This window comes from Amphiura filiformis, chromosome 2 (assembly GCF_039555335.1).
Source record: "Amphiura filiformis chromosome 2, Afil_fr2py, whole genome shotgun sequence".
NCBI lineage: Eukaryota > Metazoa > Echinodermata > Ophiuroidea > Amphilepidida > Amphiuridae > Amphiura > Amphiura filiformis.
In genome coordinates, this window is record NC_092629.1 from 3,159,470 (window position 1) to 3,181,456 (window position 21,987).

General features: G+C 37.1%; 1 protein-coding gene across 1 annotated transcript in view; it reads left to right on the forward strand.

Moving 5' to 3' along the window:
- LOC140145714 (importin-13-like) overlaps positions 1 to 21,987 on the forward strand; it is a 102,823-nt gene that overhangs the window by 61,227 nt on the left and 19,609 nt on the right. Inside the window, 5 exon segments of the mRNA XM_072167399.1 lie at positions 5,630 to 5,726; positions 6,507 to 6,559; positions 8,033 to 8,158; positions 9,679 to 9,768; positions 10,248 to 10,429. Of these exon segments, the coding sequence (XP_072023500.1) occupies positions 5,630 to 5,726; positions 6,507 to 6,559; positions 8,033 to 8,158; positions 9,679 to 9,768; positions 10,248 to 10,429 (548 nt within the window).

A 21,987-nucleotide genomic window follows, 5' to 3' on the forward strand; every position in this document is an offset into this window, starting at 1 on the left:
TAAGGATAGAGTTAGATTAGGGTAAGAGTTACTTAGGATTTAATGGAATAGCCCAGTTTGTTTGTTGAAGGCTGTAACTGCATAGTAATAACAAGGCACTTGCTACTTTCTTGCATTCAACAAAGGTGGGGCACTCACATGTAAAGGTGGTACGGGTATGTGTGGCAGTCAAGGATCCCTTTTTCAGGGCCTCCGGCCGCAGTTCCTCAAGACCCACATTTGGATCTGCTCCAGTTCTTTGAGTCTCAAGCTCTGAAAACTGTAACTCAAATTTGGAAACAAAATTGAATTCCTTAGCTCCACAGCCTTTTTTTTTTTTTTTTTTTTTTTTGAGAACTAAGAACTGATCAAAATAGGAACACATTCACACCACATATTGTTCTATCAAAACTTTACGATAAGAAGTGATTATATAATGAAAGTGCCACTCAAAATGATTACAAAGTACAATGAAATAATCAAAGTACAACTTGTTTGGTAGCGAGCTTACCAACAATAAACTTGTATTGCTTGTTGACCTTTGTAATGTTTTCATAAAATGATAAATTGGGTTTGGGGTCATGTCAAGAGGGATAAAAATGATGATGACAATATTTTTGGTTTCATTGTGCTTTGTTTTGTTGTTTACTTTTAGAGCGTACGTGCAGTTGTTGTTTATTTGTTTTGGTAGTTTCATGACTGCTAGTAACCTAAATGGATTCTAATTTTAGCTGTTTTGTAATACTTCACATGAATGACAATTGAATGCAAACAAGGAACAAACAGCGCTACCACTAAGTTTTAAAACCAATTGGGTCCGATGACATTGCAAAAAATGACTGCTCTAGCTTCAGTATGAACTCAAGTGAATTTGCCTGCAGCTCACTTAGATATATATACAAATTACAAACAACAAAATAAAACTAAAACATAAGACAATGAAACTAAAACATAAGACAAACAGAAGTTTAACTTACAGGAATTTAAATAACCTATGCTGTATTGGATATCTGTTTTTCCTGCAAGGTTCTTTGTTGCTCTCAATGTCATGTTTCATGAGAGTCGGGTCCATGTAAACAAAAATGTGAAGGAGTTAAACCTGTATGTACAGGACGGAGTTCCCATCTCTCTTTTGGTAGCTATTAGGCCAGACTCCACAATGTCTACTGTGAAATGTTGCTGTCGGGGGATCACCACACCTCCACATTACAGTGAGTCTGTTTCCTTCCCAGAATTCAAAAATGCCGGTACCCATTTATACACTTGAGTGGAGAGGAGTAATCGAGATAAAGTGCCTTACTCAAGGGCACAATGGTGTCGCCGGGGCTCAAACCCACAACCTTCCGGTTATGTGTCAGAGTCTGTTCCGCCAAAAAAGAAGTTCCATATCTGTATGTTATAACTAGACAAGTATATGTGTACATGTAGCGTTGGAAGAGGAGCTTTTGACCGGGGGGCACTTCAGTATGAAATGGATATACTGTGTAGGGCTGGCACTTTCGCAGTAAGGGGCATTTCGTGAGAGCAAAATGTAAAAATATTGGGTCAATTGGTGAGAGTATGATTTTGGCATTCGGTGAGAGCAAAATGTAAAAAATATGGGGTCATTGGGTGAGAACATGACCTTTTTTTTAAAGGGACCCTTCGGGTGAGTGCCGACACAGCACCACAGAAACCTCGAACATCAAATTTCTTGCTCTAAATGGCTTCAAATTTCTTTGTTCAAAATAAGTAACAAAATCAGTGATAAATGAAATTTGCTGTTCAAATTGAAAAATAAGGGTCTTTGGGTGACAGATCAAATGGAAAAATAAGGGGTCTTCGGGTGACAGAACATGTGTTCGTAAAAAATATGGGGTCTTTGGGTGACAGTGACGCTGAAAAAGGGGGTCTTAACAGCCCTATGTACACGCCACCTCCAAAGTGGGAGTGCCCCTCCCCGGCTTTTGACATAAGAGGTGTAAAAGGTGATACATAGTTCACCTCTTCATTTCAGCTTATTTATAATTGGAAAAATACCAGATCAGCCCTTTAAAAAAGGACATTAATTTTACCATAAAGTAATCTTTTATCAAACAATATTAAAGTAGGTGCGCAAAAAGTTTGAAGTCGTCACCTCTGTGGGCAATGAACTACAGTGATCTTTGCCCAGTGTCAATGTATAAATTGCAGTGATCCTTGCCCTGAACTATATTTGTCATCCAGGTGTAAGTGTTTGTTGTGAACTTAGAACTCTTTGTGACAAACTGGTCAAAAGATGATTTGCTATAAATGTGATCTGATCTGATCCAATCAACCAAAGTCAGCAATAATGAAATTGAGATCAATTTTAGGCCTGGAATATGTTTTGGGGCAGGTCTATTGCAAAACGAAGTTTATCTCTATTGGAAGAGAATAATTATTACATTACAAGTTGACACTTGTTGCAATTTTTTTATGCGTATTTCTCCTGAACAAATGAGCAATTGCGTGGTGAAAGTTCAGCCTTGTACGTGTTCTTCCCCCGCTTGAAACGCACGTGTTCTCCCCCGTTTGGCTGATGACGCACGTAAATGAAGCGGACACTATATCACACTCTCATTATACAATCACAATCACTTTGACAAGTTTGACATTAGCAACAATGAGTTGTACTATCATTTACCATAACAATGCTGCATAACAATATGCAGACTATTGTTCTCATTTCGGGAAACAAAGCTCACACAGTATTGTTACTACGCGTTTGCTTTGTAATATTTCATCCAACTGAAACTATTATAACTATAGCATTGCAATATACAGGGAAATCAGATACATGAGTTTGTGGACTTAACACGGTTTATATGCTAGTCTCAGATGAAATTCTAAGCTCAAATTATGTATTTATTTTTAGACCTAAGATTTTGCACATGATCTTTGTATCCCTCAGATAGACCTGGGCCTCACCATGGTGACAGGCCAGTCTCATTACAAACCCCATTTGTAAGCTTTTTAAATGTTGTTAGAAACAAGCAATGCAAGTTTACAGGGCTATGTGTCCTTTCTTATCGTCACTACAGGTCACCATCCTGTTTCAATTTATAGAAATTTTGATAAATTTATGTGACCCAACGTCACTATCTGAGGCATATTGTGGCAAAAAAAGCCCATTTAATTTTGCTGCTGCAGCAGATGTAGTGGCAATTTGGCGTATGTAAAAATGCTGAAGCTTAAAAGTTTGCCGCAACGACAATGAGAAATTGTTGCCAAGAACAAAGCTGAAATCTGAGACAGAATTAAAAAGATGTCACTGTTAATCAAACTTCCCACAACCTTTGATTGGTTACTAGTAAGTAAAAGGAAGGTTGATTCAACTGGTGCTGGTTGGAGAAAAGGAATGGCAGAAAATGGTGGTGATTTATTAACACCTAACTTTTGAGACGGTTTAGACTAGACAAAATTTCAATAATTCAGGATTTGTAAGGCATTTGTTAGTAAAAGTTGATCACCTAGGTATCTTTATAACCTGGACATGCTGAATCCAAAAAAGGCGATGAGCAAGCGTTATTTTGAGTCTATGACCCTCAAAATGACCCCAGAAATGACTCCATAGGGTTATACAGGGGTCAAAAATTAAACAGGTTTCAATTATGAGCATATCAAATTATCCGTCTAGTCTTAAGGATCACAAATATATCAATTTTGTCGATGTACGACCTGTGGTTGTGGAGTTATGTGTCAAAAAGGGTTAGAAGGTCAATTTAGTTTGAATTTGTACAGGGTCAAAAATTTAAGTTGCTCGAAATGTGTACCAAACTGTTTGTCTAGCTTCAGGCTGTGAGAAAAAGATAGGTTTTCACTATCACTCTAACAATAATAATATGTAATATTTATTATTTAGAAATGTGAGCTAAACTAGTTATTGTTCAGCTGAAAATTTTGACTTGGAAAAAAAATTGTGTTTTTAGTCCTTTTTCATTTAGCAAGGTCAGTGACAATATCAAGGACACAGCTTTGAGTCCAAGTGTTTTGTTTGGTTCAATACCGATTGTAAAAATAAATGCAAGATAAGTTATTTACGCTATATTACAATATAAACAGTAAGCAGATTAAGGGCAACGTCCAGGGCCTGGTCATTATCCCACTTTTCATGGGTCACAATTCCTGATTCCACAAATATACAGCACTATACAGCACAAATTTCAGTGCATTAGAAAGTGTTATCATGTTTTCCAAATGAAACATTCCCCAATCCGCTAAAAGTGCAATGCTATATGTTTTCTTAAAGTTGCTGTCACAAAATTCAAAGACTTGACACAAGTGACACAAGTCTTTAAGTATTTGGAATCTGGAGAACGGTATAAGAGTATGTTGATGTATATTATGATTCATCCAGTCGTAGAAACAGAGGTGACTTATGAATGAAATACTGGAATAACTTACAAATTTTGCGAATTTTCATCCAATCTCATTGGACTTCATCTGGCAACTGCAAAGATGCTCCGGTATTGATCGTAATCGGAGACTGATCATGTGTCAATCGGCAAGGAATATTGACAATCGATGAATCCCATGCATGTGAAAGTTTGAATCTCAGGCCCCCTCGTTTGTTGAGGGATGGATTCTCCACTCGTTCCCAAATCGCTTCTCGAACTCCCCGCTCAAACCACCTCTCCTCACGATCATTACTCTTGATCTCAAAATTTGATGTTAATTTTTAATAATTGGAAATAAAATAGAATAGAAAATATGTTTGCTAGATATTAGGGTGCATATATTGCTATTAGACTTTGTCCAATCTTTAAGGTTAGCAAAATATTTTAAACTGTTGTGATTTGGTAGTTCACAGCAGCTTGCGAATGGTAGTGAACTTTGGCAAAAACTGCCAGAATTCAAATATGACAGATATACTTTTGTAGCTCCTGTGGTTCTTAAGTTATGTTGTAAAGGGGATGAAACAGCAACAACACTTTTGAAAAACATACATAACTCATTAATAACAATAAATCAAGCAAGTTTTCAAAGTATATGATTTGTAGAATGAACTTTTGCAAAACATGAAAGTGTAATAATACATTGAATAAGATAATGAAAATTGATTTTGTGGCTTCTTTGACCAACAATACCTCGTCAACCCTTAAGCTTGATTTTTGCACTGTATGTTACTTTATTACATAACATGTTCAATCTGAGGCTATTGATGGACGTGTTGATACTACACTTTATTCTGTACAGTAATCATATTGTTATAGACCACTTTACATTATTGTTTATCAACAAAGGCGAGGGATTGGTCTGTCGATATGCCCGAACGAACCGCTTCACTGTTCAATGGCTTTCTTGTACTATATGAAATGTGGTGGGAGATTTAAAATACACATGCCCTGAGCAGACTACGATGCGCACGCACACTGCAGGGCAAAGAACAATGGAAAGTACCATAATGCGTGCGCATACTGCCGGGCAATGACGTCAAATGTCAAGTGGTCTATAGAGGGCCATACTATGGGCTGTATGCATTGTAATGTACAAAAAGTGTCCTGGGTTCGGAACAGTAACCTCAGATCGTACACTGTCTAGTTTATTAAAGTACATTACAATAATGTGTAAAAATCTGAATTTTGATCAAACTTCCTCCTCAGCAAATATAGCTTAATAATTTGATTTTTTTTTCCTGTTTAATTCACAGTTACTGGTGTTATTTGTAACAACAGAAGGAATTAGTGATGCTGTGGCGGCCATGTTTATGCAACTCTCATCAAAAACATTAAGTTTCTTTCCCAACAGTAAGTTTGTTCGTTTGTTTGTGTGTGTGTCAGAAAATCTAGAACTTTGATAATCAGACTCTTAAATCGGACCAAATTGACTTTCTCACCCCACTACATTATCATATCAAAATGGAGATTAGGGCATCAGAAGAAATGGGATATTCCATTTAAAAGACAAGACCTTAATCTTCCACACAGCGGTTTAGATTTCAATTGTTCCTAATATCAAAACTGATAGTACATTCAATTCAAAACTTTGGAATAGGATCATTATGGTACAAGCCTCAATGCAAGATACAAAACATGATATTAAAATATCTATCCGCCCACCTGTGATAAACTGTAACATCTCACTTAATGGTTTGAATATTTGTTTGTTTGTTTATTTGTGATCTAAACCGTAGCTTGAATATAAAATGTGAGCAAGCTACATAGGTTGTTTAATCCACCAAAATCAAAAGTTGGTCTTAAATTTCCTTTTATGTGCCAATGAAAACTCCAAAGATATAGTCATAAAGTGCTGTAATGCTCAAAACACAGGTTTGAGAGTTCCTGTTTTCAGCTGATTTCCTCTTTTTTGTTGCCGAAATTTATTTGTTTTCTTTTAATCCCTGATTTTACGCTATTTTTTCAGCGTTTTTTGTTGTTGTGATTTTCCTCTTTTTTGGTCTGTGGCCTCTCACACCCCTGAAACAATATAATACAAACAAAGTTCAACACTATTATTGACTATATATCTCAAAATCATCATTAGTGACAAACAATTCATAACATGAAACTACTCCTCTTTATCCATAGATGCTAGAGAGCAGACTGATGTTGTTGAGGCGTATCTCACACTTTGTTCACAGGTAAATTCCATCAGGTAGAAATAGCCCAAAGGAAATGACAGCATAGGCATTGAATTATTTTTGATGAGCTCAAAACTCATTCATAACCTCATTCATAACCGTCACATTCATCTCTTCACTTTACAATATAACACACAATTTTCCTCAAAAATAAAAAAATTTTATGTTTTGCCTTTCCAAAAATCGATTAGGCTAAATCATGATGACCATAACAGAAGTGCGAATCACAATCTGTGCAAATATGGTAAAGCACAATCCAAATACGATGGCAAGCACTCTCGCAATTTGTTCGACGCACAACACGGTGCACACAGAGGTTACTAATATTTACGCTAACGATGCGGAGGCCCACTAACGAATATTAGTAACTGCGTTCAGCGTTTGCATTTTGGCAAATAAATAAAAATGATTGGATCTCATGTATCGTGTATATTAATGAGGTTATGAATTGTTATTAATGCAATATCCACTAATTAATCAGAATTAATGATATGGTCAATATGTTACTCAAAGGTTGAATGTTATCACGCTTAACATGTCAATAACTGATATTTCAATAAGGATCAACTAAATAAAACTCTGGACATACCTGCCTGTGCAGGGACTTGAACCCCAGACTCTAAACATCAATTTTGACATAGCCATTTCTGGTTCTAAACCCCTGAAATGGAGGTAACTTGTATTAAATAAGGAATTTAGCAACCTACATTTTTCCTTTCATAAATTGGACAAGACAGGTTTACCTGTTACAAATCAGCACATACATGTATAAACCTTCTCTTCAATGATTGAAATTAATTATCAATGACTACTCATGGTCAACTGGCCAGTCAAGACAGTGCATATTCATGTGAATGCTTTGACTTGCAATTTGATACCCAGCAACACAATGCGTGAAGCATGGTCATGATGATGTCACATTTACCCGACAGTGTTTTTGTACCTTAAGTAATTTTGAATAAATTTTTACTAAAACCTACCAGTAGTCTATATAATAAGTTTTAACATGTAAATTTAAATTATACGGGAGGGAAAATCATGTTCTTGTTTCCTTTCAACGCAACATCTTCAAAGAGAAATTGATTGATTGATTACCTAATTGATTGATTGAGTATATGTGACATGATCAAGGGGAATGAGTCATATGTCGACCTTGGTCAAAAATGAGTTTTACACATGTGTCTAAAAAGGACATTTCGAGCTTTCAGAAAATGAAAACCCCATGTTGATACAACTTTTTTTTGGGTTATGTCAATTTATCAATCGCTGAAAACAATATAAAACAAAAGAATTTTAACACTTTCTTTGCTAATATCTCAAAACCAATATTAGTGACATCCGACTCATTCCCCTTATGTCACATATGAACATTTATTCCATACAGCTTTTGAAAAAAATGCAGTAGTCTGTTTGAGAGAAATTGATTGATTGCTTGCTTAATTGATTGATTGCTTGAACATTTATTCCATACAGCTTTTGAAGAAATGCAGTAGTCTTTTTATCCGAGAGGAATGCAACACTACGGCCATCTTTCAGTGCAGTATGATGGCAATAACTCTACCAGAAAACCAAACAGTCAAAGCAAGCTGTAATTTCTTTGTAAGTTTAGAGTTAGTTCAAGGATATGCATGACTTGATGATATGGCCTCATGAGGCATGTGTTTACTAGATAAAACAATTTCATATAACAAAACCAAATTTTACTCACTAGTTTGACGGTTTCGCTTTTCATGTTCGAAAAGCATCATCAGAATATTGATTGATGATCACTTCTTCCGGTTGGACGAATTCCGACCACAGAGGGTGTAGATCTGTCAATCAGTAGAGGATCATATACGTGACTTAGATGGTGGGCCCCGTCGTCCCTGTTCATGACGTTTGGTCCTCTTCTCCGAATCCATATGGACTCCTTGATGCGTCTTATATTTGTGTTACACTCAGTAGAGGATCATATACGTGACTTAGATGGTGGGCCCCGTCATCCCTGTTCATGACGTTGGGTCCTCTTCTCCGAATCCATATGGACTCCTTGATGCGTCTTATATTTGTGTTACACTCCTTCTTGTGTTTACTAGTATTCATTTTTACGATTTAGGGGAAGGAAATATACATCTGTAGGATATGAAATCTCCCACAGATGTGGGGAGTGTGGCCTAATGCTTAGGGTACTTGCCTTTCGTGCATGAGGTCCCGAGTTCAATTCCGGGCGGTGGAGATTTGCTGGGATATGACTTGGGGAAAATATGTCTGAAATTAATTGGCAACCTCTGTAGATTAAATTCAGACTTCCACTCTCCCCATGGTTCATTTAGAATTGGGTAAATGAATCATGAAAGTACTCCGTCTTTTGGAGGGGATGTTAAGCTGTCAGTCCCGTGTACAGAGAGCTGTACCTGTACATGTATCTTGCAGCCAGTTTTGAAAAGAGTAGGGTGTTAACCCCTGAGAGTACTGAATCAGAAATTGCCCTGCACAGCATAAGCACCACAATATCTTTGTGGTAGGAATTACCATGTTAATCAACTAGGATTACTAAATCCACCATTTCTTCAACAGCTACGAACACCTATTTTGTTCTGCTATGTTTAATAGTTTTGAAAGAGGGGCCGAGGGACTTAGGCTAATAGGATAGATGAGGTGATTTTTCCAGGACAGAGGGGGTTCGCATTTTCCATGTCAGAACTCAAGAAAATCAGAATTTTGGTCAGTTTTTGATTTCAAAGTACTGACTGGGATTTCAAAGCACAGACAGAAGCTTACCATGTTCTTTCAATACACATATTCAAATACAAGTCTTACAGTAGGTTTTTATAAGAACTGAACTTGGTTTTTTATTTACCTAAAGTCGAGATGTAAGGATTCAAAGGTATGAATATTGTACATTGTCGACAAGCTAAAAAAGACCAGTTTTTCTGTTCCTGAGCCACCATCAATTTATTTTTCCATTCTAGAGAACCCCCATTTGAGTTCCCAGAGAGTTTGGCTAAATTGTCCTCCAAATGTCCTAAAATTAGCTTCAATTTGTGTTCCAAACAAATTGCAAGTCCTCACAATCTGTAAAACTCCCGTTGGCTGTTGTTATGACCTAATCCGTTGTCGAATAATCTTTTCCATTTCAGACTGATTTTGTAAGGCAGATAGAGAAATACCCAAGTCATAGTGAAGTTGTTATGCAAAACGGAAGGGCACTTGTTGAACTGGTATTAAAGGTAAGTTTATATTATTGACCAATATGCGACTGATTGGGCTATTCCAGATGAAATCCATATACCCCCTATGGATGATATGACCTTAATTTCCCACAAAGGTGGGGGATTTCAAATGGAGTAACCCAATCAGGTAACCCCATTTGAAATTCACACTCCCTGTGTCACTGAAGATTAAGGACATGTGTAAACATTACAAATTAAATTTCAAAATAAAAAATTCAATAAAAACTGTCCAAGAAACCTCATAGTACATATAAACTGCTCAGTGCCTGAAGTGGGTAAGTGCAATAGCTGCCATGTGTAGCTGCCATGAACATGTGTAGATGAGTACAATATACTGTGTGTATATTGCCAAATGTTCACAGGGCAGCTGTGCACTTACCCACTTCTGGCATTGAGCAGTCAATATATATGAACAAATATTTCTCTAACATCTTGACTGTGCCAACTACTGGTTTCACTTTTGTTTCATATTCCAGGCAATAGGGGGCGCTGCACCGCGTAGCCTAATGGAGCCAATGGCAGATGTTCTATTTATTCTCAACAAGCATTGCTTCACACATTTTTCGAGTTGGATAACAGAGCTGATGATCAATGCCAATCTTGAGTTGCCAAGAGTGACAAAGGAACAAAGAGAACAGTTTGGAAAAGCAATACTCAGGTAAGGGGACAAACCAAAATATCGATGAAGCCATATAAGTGTAACTGGTTTCATTACAAAGCTGATCACCGCTCTCCATGTCTGTAACTGGTTGCAATTTGACGCTAGGGCATGCTAGCTAGCGACTTGTTCATCAGATATTGGCAATCGCTTGTTAGATAAGCAGCGGCAGTTACGTCACAAAAAAATCACTACGTTACTTTTGATTACCTAGTATGATATGGCTTTGCCTGTATCTTCCTCAAAAGGATTGAGTATTTCAAATGGAAGTTACCCAATTGTCTATTTTATTTGTAACCCATACTCCCCATGTGTAAGATTTAAGGATGTGGATTTTAAATGGAACATCCAAATATATCAGAGGGCTGGAACAAAGTCGCACCACACCACAAGGTCCACAAACTGGGACTAGTGTGGAAATCTACCCCAAAGTATTTTAGTTTTATACTTTGGTTAAAATAATGTGACTACCTGAGGTGCATAGTCATTTCTTAAGAAATATTTTTCTAGGTGTGGTCTGGTAAATCTCGTGTTCTCTGCAGAGCTCTAATAGCTTGCTGAAGGTCTATAAAGTTTATTGTATTTATACAATAAACAAATTTACCTCCTGTGAAAGAGTCTAACCCTGGTTCATAGCTTGTGCTTGGACAAATCAATATGATTGATTTATTGATTGGTTGCCTAGTATTGGCTTTATATATGGACCAATGAGGTTTAAGGTCTATTGTTGGAAGTAGCCAATGGGAAGTGGTTAATAACCTTCTGACACTGCCAGTGGTTCAGGGATTAGGCACATTTTTATCTGTCATGGAAGGAGAAGGTTGTGTCTCCAATGTGAAGAAAATTTTCCCACCCACCACACCCAAAACTTAGGTCATATCCCAGTATTCAATACCTTTGTGGACAGTCAACAGGGAGCATTCAATTTGGCTGGGAAGGTATCCATATCGTACAGGGTATAGAGGTACATAGACCTAAAGGGTATTGCAGTCTGCGTTTTAATGGTAGCTTCTGGGCATGGGCAAATTACCAGGAAGAGGGCGGTTAAGCTGACCAAGGGAGAGGATTCAATAAGTGCACATTTTAACTTCTCTTGGAGAGGTTAGGCCACATTTGGGTATACAGATCTAGGTGTTCAGGAAATCCCTTTAAAAAGGGTTCTGTAGCTTGCCGGTTAATACATTGCTGTTAACTTCTTTAAAAAGTTGGGCCACACTTGGTGAGTGTGGAAAGGGCTTGAGAATACCCTGGAGGGCCCCGTATCTTACATGAAATTAATTTGGGTTAACTTCTCTGCAAGAAGAGGAGTTGGGCCACACTTGTGTGTGGGCCAGGGAAATTCCCCGGAGGGCCCCGTATCTTATGAGGAATTAATTTGGGTTATCTTATGCGAAAAGAGAAGTTGGGCCACACTTGCATGTGTGTAAAGGGGCTGAGGAAATTCCCTGGAAGGCCCCGTAGCTTACGAGGAATTTGGGTTAACTTCTTTGCGAGACAAGAAGTGGGGCCACACTTGCATATGTGCAAAAGGGCTTGGGGTAATACCCTGGGGGGCCCCATATTCATTAATTCATTTTCATTCATTCATTTCTTTCATGCATTTAAAATGTATTGTACAAGGAATTAACTTGGGTTAACTTCTCAGACTTCTCTCTGAGAAGTTGGCCCGTATTAATTTCATTCATTTTCATTCATTCATTCATTCTTCATTGCATTTCATTTATGCATCTTACAAGGAATTAATTTTGGTTAACCCCTCTATGATAAGATAAGATTGGGCCACACTTTGTGTGTGTGCAAAAGGGCCCGGGAAAATTCCCTGGAGGGTCCGTATCTTATACAAGAGATTATGGTTGGGTTAACTTCTCTGTGAGAAGTTGGGCCACACTTTGTTCGGAGAGGCTCCGTACCTTACGGGTAAGTAGTGTAGGCATGAGCTCGGGAAATTATCGGGAGGGCCCGTATCTTCACGGGTGAGTAATTTAGGAATTGGCTCGGGAGGGCCCCGTATCTTACGGGTGAACCAACACTGTGTGTACATGTAGATGGGAACAGACTCTGTATTTACGGGGAAAGTAAAGACTATCCAGGTCAAAATTGTGGCGGTAAAAAAGGGACAGGGCCACAATTTAATCTTGAATCCAATTATATGAAAATAATTGGATCACCATAGGTAATTGTATAAGTGTTTACAAATAGTAATAATTGTAATTAATAAATTTGAGAAATAGTGCATGAGAAGTTGAACGAAATATGTCAAATATCAGATTACTTTCCTGAATGTTTCCGCTTCAGGAAAGTAGAATTAATGTATATGCACTTTTCTAAGGAATTTATATTAAAAGATTGACTCAATAAATGTATGTAAACTTCTCTGGAGAAATTTTCTCTTGAAAAGTTAAGCCAAGTTTGATGTAATCTAACGGTACCCTTTGGGTCCGTATTTCATTGGATAAGCTGAAGTTAAATCCAATTCTGGTTTACAAATAAATGGAGATACTGCCAGCAAAACTTTGAGTAAAATGTGCCTCATTTCATCTGGGGGTAACAGGGTCAAAACATAGAATGGCAGTATTGATTAATGTTCTTATGAATGTTGACCCATGTTTGGATAACATATCTTGATGTGTCTATCTGAGATGTATACTCATTTCTAGAAAAATAGTTATCTAGGCGTGGTCAGGTAACTCTGGTTTGCCATCTCCATAGATCAGAGTTTTCTGCAGAGCTCAAATAAGTTGCTGAATTTTTCAGAGTCGGCACATAGAATGCCATATTTATTAATGTGCTCAATGAAGTTGACCCACGTTTGGATAATATATCTTAGTTAAGTAATGTGGCTACCAGAGATGTATACTTATTTCTAGAAAAATATTTATCTAGGCGTGGTATGGTAACTCTGGTTTGCCATTTCCATGGATCGGAGTTCTCCGCAGAGCCCAAATTGAATAGCTTGCTGAAAGTCTAACTTAACAGGGTCAGCACATAGAATGTCATTGTTGATTAATGTGCTTATATATGTTGACCCAAGTTTGGATAACATATCTTGGTTAAATGTTAGTAATGCTTATCTGCTACATAAAAAGCAACATTAGGGCTATTCCACTAACATTTCACTACTCCCTATGAAAGACTGACCTGGAATATACTGAGGTTTAAACTCATATCAATATTCATAAGTGCAATTATTTGCACAATATCCACCAACGAAATTTCAAAATGTTTTGCAAAAAAAAAAAAAAAAAAGCAGATTTGCTGAGATTTGTCGAACTCTTGATGACATGTGACGTGTCATATCAAAAAGAGACACTTTTGGGAAGGTTAGTAATTTTGAGTGTTTTACATATATCTTAAATAAAGAGATATTTTGCTCCACAACACTGTTTTCCCCAATGAAATCGGACATTCGTAAGCGAAGATATTGAGTTCGTAAGTTACATTAAGTTGGTATTATAAAATTGGAAATTGAGATATCGGCCTTTAAAAATATTATTGACAATGCTGAGAGTAGAATTACCTTGAAAAATGTCTCAAAAAATACAAGATGCCAGTTATATTCTGATCTGACACTATCAGACAATATTTTAAACATTATTAACATCACAAATTTGCAACAAACCCAAATTGTGAAAAAAAAACACCCGGGCAGATTTTTAGCTATTTCTCCATTTACGATTCTGCCCAAAAGTATCTCCGACATACCACATCACATATTATGTGTAATTCCAGAAAAAAAATATATACTGAGGTTTTTAAACCTCAGTATATATTTTAAAACATGTACTAATATTCACATGTACTAATATTCACATGTGCAATTATTTACGCAAACAAGGTAATCCCACCTCCATTTCTTTGATTATGGTTGTAATAACAACTTGTACTCCCTATTTCTTTCTCAGATCAGTTTTTGTTACTGTGTCTTTCTTTGTGATCCCTAGCTATCATTATCCTTTCTATCACCCTCTCTGTCACCTGCAGTCAAATTTCTCTAGACATTAATATTACAATAAATCACCCATGTTGTAGATTTTCCTGGCACTTTATTGCATGCCAACCAGTGGGAGTATGATGTTGAAAACAAGTTATGTACTTGCAGTCTTGGCACTTTGTTCAAGTTTGTGCAGTATGTGCACCGCTCTTCGTTAGGGGGTGCCGAAACTCAAATAACCTGCTGAAGTTTTCAAAGAACTTCAACATGTTTTGTATGCTGTGAATTCTTGCATATTCATCATGAGGGCTGACCATTCTATCGTGCGTGTTTAACACATCACGCCAGCGTTGCATGTTATGCGATAGAGCGTTGTGTGTCTTTGCGTTTGCCATTTACGTGCAGTATGTGCACCGCTATTCGTTAGGGGGTGCCGAAATACGAATAACCTGCTGAAGTTTTCAAAGAACTTAAACATGTTTTGTATGCTGTGAATTCTTGCATATTCATCATGAGGGCTGACCATTCTATCGTGCGTGTTTAACACATCACGCCAGCGTTGCATGTTATGCGATAGAGCGTTGTGTGTCTTTGCGTTTGCCGTTTACGTGCAGTATGTGCACCGCTATTCGTTAGGGGGTGCCGAAACTCGAATAACCTGCTGAAGTTTTCAAAGAACTTTAACATGTTTTGTATGCTGTGAGTTCTTGCATATTCATCATGAGGGCTGGCCATTCTATCATGCGTGTTTAACAAATCACGCCAGCGTTGCATGTTACGCGTTAGAGCGTTGTGTGTCTTTGCGTTTACGTGAAAGACTGTAAAAATATGCAGTGTGTGCGTAACAGTTTCGTATGTTGCACTTCATAGATAAGAACGATTGGTACTCGTTAACGGGGTGATGCTGTGACTTTACCAGTTAGTGAATAGTCTGATTAGGCCTAAAAAAAATTAAATTGTTTGATTGGCGTAACATGAAAAAAAAATTAGGGTAGGTCGGATCGGCAATGTTTTTTTTTAAATTTTTTTTTACAAGCATTTTAAGCTGAAAATCATGATTTTTTCTTTTTTTAAAATTTTAATCTTTTTATTATTTTTTATTCATTTTTGCAAAAAAAAATAAGAAAAAAAGTCTAGGGTCGGGCCTATTTTTAGGGTCGGTCGGGTTACGCCAATCAAACAAATTTTTTTTTACGCCTGAGAGAATATAAAGTTGAAAGCAAGTTTTGAAATGGTTATCTTTGCAAGTTTGAAGTTTGTGTATTATGTGCACTGCCCTTTATTAGGGGGTGCCAAAACTCTTATGAATAGCAAGAGTGACATCGATTACATTACTTTATGATTTAGCAGGAACTGTATGCTTATCTGATAAATGTCCTCAAGGTTAGGGATATAAATTACCAAGGATGGTTGTGTGTGGCCAAAAAATATGCCCAAACATGCATCTGAGATGCCTATGTTTCATCAGCATTTGAGGTATACGATATTTATTTTTTGAGGACAAGGCCTTATAAGTCAACTTTTGCATTACATAGCCCAATGTTTGATATAAAATTGGATCGATTGAGCCCATATTTATTGGTCGAGCTATGAGTTTTAAGATCTTGGACGAGACGCAGTTGAGTCCAATATTTTAAAACTCATACTGAGACCAATAAATATTGGGCGTAAAGCCTCCAATTTTATCATTATTATGTTTTGGATCCAATATTTTCACACACTTGGATTCATCAAAACATAATAATGAAGGATGTTTTTGTTTCGCCTGAAGAATTCAGGAAGGCACCAATTATAGGTTAATAAATGCATATCACTTGTTGTGAGTGAATTGTACAAAATAATCGTTCGCGTACTGAGACGTTGATGCGTCTAATTCACAAGCCCCAAAGCGGGAGTGCATTAGACGCATCAACATTTCAGTACAAGTGCATTATTAATGGGGCTTCAACTCTGTCAATTCTGTTATTTTCCTCATTTTTTGCCAACTTTTTCAAATAAAAAATACCTAATAACAATGAACACCGGGTTGACAAAAAACCCATTTCAACCCAAATCATAGGTCAAATCATCGTAAAGTTGCTAAATTTTTCTCTTAACCATTGGTTTCTATGAGGCAGGAAACTACTGCATGTCGCAGTGAGCCAATGTGGAAAAGTCATCTAATTTTTTTCTTAACCTCTGTTATGAAATTGTACAATGTATATGTATATTGTGAATTGTCACTCAGGGCCCCCTTGGAGATCAGTACTAGTTACTGAAGGGGCTACCCTGGTTAAAGAAAGATTAAATAAATAAATAAATATGGGCCAGGAAATTGTCAAAAGTTGCAGAGACAAGTTTCAAATGTCATCCAATTGGGCTACCAAATGGCAGGTTTGGCAACCCTGCTATTGTTCTGCTCCTGGTTTACAAAGTGTCACATGTGGTTTACTTTAAGCTATTCCAGTTGAAATCCATACACCCTCTATAGAAGACATGGCCTTAATGGTTCATTCAGTGATCCCAGCAAAAGTGTAAAAAATGTGTATAAATTGCTTAAAGTGAAGGATATGTCATTCAAATTGTCATTACGAATGTTTGAAATGAAAAACTTGGTAAAAAATGAGGAAACAGCAGTATTGACAAAGTTGAATCCCCATACATCACCCAACTTAAATTTTTGTAGGGTGTGCGGCGTAGAGAGCTGCACTTTGGGAACTAAGAACTGATTTTCGGGGAAAATAAGGGCTTGATGAACTGATATTTCTGCATATTTTTTTTGGGGGGGGTGGGGGAGGGGGTCTAGTGAACTAAGATTGGGCCAAATTATAGCTTGGGAAGCTAAAAAAATGCTGCACATACTTGCACCACCTTTACATGTGAGTGACCCCCTGGTTCAACTGTACAAAGTTTTTGTTTGTAACCTTTGTTCATATAGAATCTAAACACTTATCTTTGTTCATATATTGTTATCGGTGTTTTTTGTTGACCACCATGTGCTTGATACCTGGGGGCTTGATATTGCACATGTAAGCAGAAAAAAACAATGACAATAACAAATTCCTACTTCTTTTAACAAAATATGACTAATAATTACATGCACAAACTGGTCAACAAATCCATCTCTGAAATGAGAAACGTTCAGAGCTGCTTTTTCAAAGCTCATAATTTTTGTTTAGGGTGGGTGTGGTGAAGGGGTAGATAGCATTTTGGATGTACAGAGGCCAGGATATATAGTTCAATATTTGGCATCCGCAATTTTCCACTGCAGCACAATTTATGACAGTGTTTTGTGATATGCAGCAGCAATTTTGCAGTATTTTTTTCCACTGCAGCACAATTTATGACAGTGTTTTTCCACTGCAGAAAGCAAAGTAGGAAAATGCCAAATTTGGGGGAGGCTGCATAGTGCATATAAACTGTCTTGAATTAGAAAACTGGTCCTTCTTTTATTCTTTTGATATAAGAAACAGAAACGTGTATAACAATACCCCATAGGATAGTACATATACTTACGGAATGGTTAACACAAATCACTATGTTTTTGTTCACACCATTTCAATGAAAAATACCTTAAATTTCACTGGGGTAATGAGAAAAATATGAGTTTTCCTCTGATAACAAAATTTCAGTTTTGATGAATAAAAATGGTGGATGAGGCTGTCAAGCAGGTCACAGACCTTTAAGTGGCCTTAAGTACCATAGCATTATGTATGGTGCAATTTTGAGTCGGTATTCTTTGGAGTATAATATCTAAAGCCAGAAGTCCTCCCTGTTGTCAATTTTCCGCGAAAATCACAGAATTGTGAAAAAACAAGGAAAAAGCAGTTTTTCTAAAAAGGTAAAAAATGAACTGGAAAAAAAAAAGCTATTTAGCAAAATTAGTAAACAATATATTTTTTAAATGAACTAAATAATATAATTGGCTTCAAAATTCAAAATAATAAAGTGAAATAAAGTTTTATAAACTATCATTTCACCCGCATAAAAATCGTAGGCTTAAGGTTTTTTTTTGTGAAAATTTTATTATCGCATAATTTACAAAGCGGAGAAAAGCGGAATTTGACATTTGTAAAGCGGACAATTTTGAGCTTTAATGATATCTTGCAGAGACCTGTTTGTTTTGTTAAGATTTCCTAACAATGATTTTGAGCACATTGTTCAAATAAGTCTGGACAATTGACAGTTGGTCTTTTTTGTGTCAAATATCCTCTGATCACAAGATTCTATGTGACATGAACAAGGAGAAATGCTACATTTTGATGCAAACCCCATCAAAATCGGACACCTGGTTACCGAGTTATGAGCAATTTATCAATGGCTGAAAACAATATAAAACAAAAAAATTTGAACACTGTTTTTGCCTATATCTCAATTCCCCTTGATCATGTCACATGTATAGGTTTTTTGCCCTATTGGCCAAGCAGAAGAAAGAAGAAAGCATATAAATTTTAGCATCTTGGATGCAATTGTATAGCACAACTGGACAAACCACAAAACAGTGGCGTACTGTGGCGCTCCTTTTTTGATGTATAGTTCACAATTTTTTATACTTTTTCAAATTTTTTCTGCCCTTTTGTCTCTACTAATTCTTTTTGCCGCCCCTTCTTCTTCCGCCGTCCCTTCGTTTTGGCCGCCCCCTTGCCCCCAAAGCCCCCCCAAAAAAATATGCGCATGCAAACCATACAAACCAAAAAGTCAAAAGAAATAGATTATTGTGAAGTGTTTACCAATAATCAAAGTATTTTCATAACTTTGGAGTAGTAATAATTTATCTAAATGTTTGCATTATATATTAAGAGTTGTTATTTTGCTTATTGTAGTTTGTAAAGTTTTCCAAAAATCTTGATTTCTAGTAATTGTAAATAGTGTTCAAGGTCATATCTTGATAAGATACCTCTAGTGAAATCCGTGTTCACTGTCCTATCCACAGGCATTGGGCTATTCCAGCTGAAATACATACACCGGGCACCTCCTAACGAAGACAGAGGGAGTGTGAATTTCAAGTGGAATAGCCCATATACCACACACAAGCTGTTCAGCATCACGATCTAAGGGACCGAGCAAGTACTTAGTATTAACAAGAAATCTTGATTACTGATACCTATAATGTCATGGCACTGAATAATATGTTTCTTGTTGTGGTTTCTAAAAGAGTCTATATGAAATTTGCAAAAGTGGAACAATGTGACATTCATCAAAACTATTTTGAGTTTTCCATTTTTGGAGCAAGCATAAGACCTAATTTGTTCATATTCTGTTTTCTATCATACATTGAGGCCTACCATTAAAACAATATGTTTCCAAATTTTGAATTGTATTACTCCAGTGGTTTTGATATGTGAAGCAGAAACGTGTGAATATATATTCATAACCTCCGCGTATCACGCCATATATGCGTCCCAATCAAATTGGTCGTTAGATGATTTACGCACACTGCGGTGTACCGGTGCGGAGGTTATTGATATCCATCAATGACCTCCGCGTATGCTTACGCGGTACAATGACGTCCGTGTGTGTGCATCTGTTGCGCAGGAACACTTCATGCGCACGCAACTACCATATTTGCACATGGCGTTATTGCGCAGTGCTGTAATTGGTAAGTCCGTTATATACGTTTTGATAAAAAAATTGTTTATTTCAACAAATTTCAGAGAATAAAATCTTGAGATTTGGTTGAGTGATGAGTTTAAAATAACTGTTATGAATTTGGTTAATAACTTTGCATCAGTTATATGTCGGGCATTGTGAAAAATCTAAACATTTTGCTTTGGACCTCGGAATATCCCGAGGGGCGCAGCCCCGAGGGATATTCCTCGGTTCCAAAGGCAAAATGTTCACAATGCCCTCTAAATAACTAATGCGCAGTTATTAACCTATAAGCAATGCCCCATATGTGCATATTGAACCCCACCTTTAATGGCATTTATACACCTGGATGGAGAGGAGTGCATGCAATTAAGATAAAGTGCCTAATTACTCAAGGGCACAACACGATGGCATCGCCGGGAATCAAACTGGGTGAAATAAACTGAAACAAACCTGCACCCTTCTGATTATGAGTTGGAGCCAGTTCCGCTCTGCCACTGTGCTCATACTCTAGGTATAAAAGTCCTTATTCTAGAAAGTTTTCATTTTGTTTGTGATTGGGTACATAAAGTTCAATTACTGACTTTAATCCCAAGCCCATCATTCAATAGAAATGCAAAATGTAAAACGTGAGTTCTGTCAGCTAAACAACATTTAAAAATAGTTGTTATCATTTGGTGATCATTTATAATATGGGTGTCAAGATGATATCACATATAGATATGATTGTTTCATATCATAACGGGTTCAATTGCCAAGTTGATTGATAGATGTGTGTTTACTTGTGTATGATCATTGCACACACTTCAGTTTCTTATTGAAGGTATGAAGGGGGCAGACGTGATCGGGAGATAGTCTTTGGTTTGAATCCCTCAAAGATTATTTATTGTGCACTTGGGCGATAGTTTGTTTCAAGTCCACACTAGGCCAACATTCCTTTCATCATGCGTTGCAACTATGACTGGGTATAAAAGATCCCGATATAGTCATGTGACCATTCAGTTGTACAAAGCAAGGATTGTGAACAGACCTTTACACAGTTACAAATGACCTATGCGATAATATCTTGGTGTAATATTCTTGTTGATTTCAGCATAATTTTGTTGTTGTTCAATGTTTTTAGGGCAAATGTTCAAATAAATGAGGGCAATTTTCATACGGTGACCTTTTTTATAATGTATAGTTTGCACACCTTGCTTGCCAGCATCACCAGGAGTCATTTGAGGTCAAATTAGCAGAGATTGAAATTATTAAGTATATCATGAAATTCCTGATTAAGTTGAGTGTGTCCATTGTGTGTGATTACCGTGGAAATGTAAGGAGGATGGTTAGTAGCTGTGGAAAGCTTTCCTTTCTGTCTTCCTATTGCTCTAGTGCTTATGATCATGTCTTCCATGATTATATTGGGAAGTTCCCCCCTCCACTACCACGCAGAGTAAGACCTGTGGCAGCACCAGGAATTTTCGTGCGGGGTGGGTGGGGTGGAGGTGGGGCAAAGTGAATTTCTGGGGGTGGGGAAAAATCAATCAATTTTATGCAAAGTTGATGCAAAAAGTGAAAATTTTCATAATTTTGAGTTTTAACTGGGGGGAGGGAAGGGTAAGAAAAACCATGACTGCACATCTCATCTTCCTGTGCATGAACTCACAAGATTCCTCTAATTGCATGTCAGCTCTCTGTAGCACTTCCTGGTCGGGTATCCTCTCTCTCTCCAATTGCAACTGATCTCCTTAACATCCGCAATCAAGATGTCCACTGCCCACAAAGCTAAACCAAATGTCTACCACTTTACCACCTGCTCGGCTGTTATCAGGGATGCATGTGTAGCAAATTGCCACTCGACCTTTTATTTATCTCGGTGAGCAGGTGAATGGTGATGTTAAATTGGGATCAAGGTGTCCTCGTCTGTTGGATTCACCATTACCCACTTTTTTTGATCAAGGTAATTGTATCAAGGTGGAAATAGCATGCAATGAAACCGGACTGTCCTCCTTTAAGTGATTTGTAACACTAGTCCTCTTCGTGATAAAAAGTTTCAAAGTTCAAAATTATCAATGGT